Below are 2,961 nucleotides of genomic sequence, written 5' to 3'. Positions count from 1 at the left end.
ATTCACATTCAGTATAATTATAACAGATCATACATTTTCTAAATATATGTAAAACCTATTATTGAAATAGTTATTAATTAATATTTAATCTTTGAACATAATTTAATATTGATGTGAAAAAGAAAATCAAGACATATGAATATATTAATATATTGTATAATATAAATAGATTGCAATAAATTAAAGGCGTGATAAAAATAATCTTGATGTAAATCGATATTAAGTTTATGCACGAGTGTTCAATTCATCGTGACTAGCTAATTGAAATTATTTATTTAGCAGTAAGAAATTTAGAAGATGTTTTAATTAAGGTCATTTAAAGGTAAAACTAAATGAGTATAGGAATCCTCTGGAGGAAGTATGTCAGTGTTGTGTTCGAGCGAGGTTATTAAGCGGCAATTTTTCATGTCGCATGAATAAGAAATTTATTCAATGCGTGCATTTCAAAGAGGCGATAAATAACACAGGAACGTATCCGCGATATTCGATGATTAATTGCGTCTAGGGACCGGTGAGAACAGCGCACCACGTTCAATTACTTTTTTGCGCTGCATTTAGCCTCTATCCGTATCTATGCAAGCTCAACATTTTAAACAAAGCCTGATAAGCACAAATCGATGTGTCAAACACATTACCGGTATACACGGTATGTATTAGATATCCGTGCTTTTAAGGCACAATATAACAAAGATTGAGAATCTTAATTAATAGAAAATTCGCGTGTTTGAATACAAAATTTTTTGCTACAAATATGAAATTATGCATGTAATATCCTTTTCTAAATGTTATTTGAAAATTACGTATGTTATATAACTTTTACAGAGAAGCTTTTTTATTTGTTCATTATTCCTATGTGTAGGATATCATTCTTTCTGTGTATATTTAATAAAAATGAAAAATGTAGAATGTAAAAATATTATAAATAAAGATCGTATCTTAAATCCATTATTTTAAAATAGATGGACTGCTAGGACAGACTGGTATAAAACAATATTTAATTCTGGATTATCTATAACATTTATCGTTTACGAGGATATTCAAATAAAATATAATTTATTGCTATTAACGTATTTATTAGATTAATTATTTACTGACATATTGTGTCGCTTGCACATGTATATTGTTGAGTAAAGCCATTATTATTTTTTATGATTCTTACCAATCTTTTTACATGCTAAAGTAAAAGAAAAAAACTGGGAAAATGCAAATAAAGAAAATTCTTCTTTTCTAAAAGATAGAAGAGAATGAAGAGAACAAAATGAAAATAAAGGACAAGACAAAAGAAACGTTCTAAATTTTATAATGAATATGTGATGCTATCTTATAATGAAGCAATTACAGGGCCTGATCAAGAAAAATGGAAGGAAGCTATATATATGAAGAAAAGAAGTCTTTAAATTAGACCTGGGAAAAAGTGGATATGAAAAGTGTAAAATATGGAAAACCACTGATAGAAAAATGGATTTTCAAAATTAAACAAGATAGAAAATATAAGGCACATCTTGTTATTCAAGGATGTGAACAAGAACAAGGAATAAATTATGAAGACACTTTCAATCCAATGATTAATACAAGTGCACTTCGATGTTTATTAGCACTTGCTACTGTGAAAAAATACAAATTTGTAACTTTCGATATTAAAACAGCTTTTCTCTATGGAAATATAGAAGAAATCGTATATGTTTCCATCAGAAGGATACAACTGCAAGAGTAAAATCTTTAAATTGAAGAAAACGTTGCACGGCTTAAGACAAGCACTCTCGAATATACTGACTACTTGAAAGAAAGACTTCAAACAATTGGAGAGTAAACAGTGTATCTTCAAGAAAAATGATAACAGGATAATACTTGATATTTATGTTGACGACGGATTACTACTAGGAAGTGACGTGCGAGTGATAGAATTAAGAACTAAATATTTAAAGAAAAAATTTCAAATGGCAATGTTAAACCTAAAATATTCGTTGGTTTATAAATGTCCAAAATTGAAGAGAAAATCAGATTTTTTTAAAATATACAATAAAAACTTGTAAGAAATACGGGATGGATAAAGTAAAACCAGTCAAAATACCAAGTTTGAAAAACAAAGAGAAAAGAACACCTAAGAAGGAAGATTTTAACTATCGTGAAATAGTAAAAAGTTTACTATACCTGTCAACTAAGACTAGATCAGATATATCTTCTGGAGTTAGTTATAGTAACAGTTATATGGAAAACTATAATCAAGAGAATATAAATGATGTAAAGCATATTATGAAATATTTAAAAGGTACACCTGATCATGGAATTCAGTACAACAAGGGTGGAGATTTATCATTTCCTCAAGCTTATTGTGATGCTGATTTTGCAGGCGACGAGCTAACAAGACGCAGCGCAACTGGATATATTATATTCTACAAAAACGCCCAAATAGGTTGGTGTTCGAGAAGACAACCGAATATAGCTTTATCAAGCACTGAAGCGAAATATGTAGCAACAGCAAAATGTTGCAAGAAACTATAATACTTGAAGACATTGTTGGAAGATTTACAAGAAATACAAATTGAATTAAACCTTGACAACCAAAGCACAATTTTTCTTATAACTAATAGAGTTTTTAATAGAGGATCAAGACATTGATGTTAAATATAGATCTGGTCAAAAATAAGAAAATTAAAATAAAATATTGTCCTTCTTATAATCAGAAAGCTGATTTATATCTTTTTAAATTTAAATATTTAAATTTTTTAATATCTAAATAAATTTTATAAACATATAACTGATGCAGAAAAATATTTCATTATTTATTCCACCTTTTTTTTCTCTCCGCATATATCTCTCTAAAGATTACATCCAATGTTTTAATTTTTAAATATACGTGCGCATAAAAGTTTTTTATATACTTCATACAGATATATAATAAATGACTGTCTTGTCACTCTTTGAACATCGAATCTTCGGAATCTGTGATGGATAGAATGG

At 28.2% G+C, this 2,961-nt stretch overlaps 1 protein-coding gene across 1 annotated transcript; it reads left to right on the top strand.

Annotated features, from left to right (window-relative positions):
- The first annotated feature begins 2,043 nt into the window (after positions 1-2,043).
- Positions 2,044-2,502, top strand: LOC114254280 (uncharacterized mitochondrial protein AtMg00810-like). Its single transcript, XM_028190190.1, has one exon. The coding sequence runs from the start codon at positions 2,044-2,046 to the stop codon at positions 2,500-2,502; it is 459 nt and encodes a 152-aa protein (XP_028045991.1).
- The last annotated feature ends 459 nt before the right edge of the window (positions 2,503-2,961 follow it).

Source organism: Monomorium pharaonis, chromosome 8 (genome assembly GCF_013373865.1).
Source record: "Monomorium pharaonis isolate MP-MQ-018 chromosome 8, ASM1337386v2, whole genome shotgun sequence".
NCBI classification, from domain to species: domain Eukaryota; kingdom Metazoa; phylum Arthropoda; class Insecta; order Hymenoptera; family Formicidae; genus Monomorium; species Monomorium pharaonis.
The sequence above is the reverse complement of the archived record's forward strand: the minus strand, read 5'-3'. Positions and strand labels throughout refer to the sequence as shown.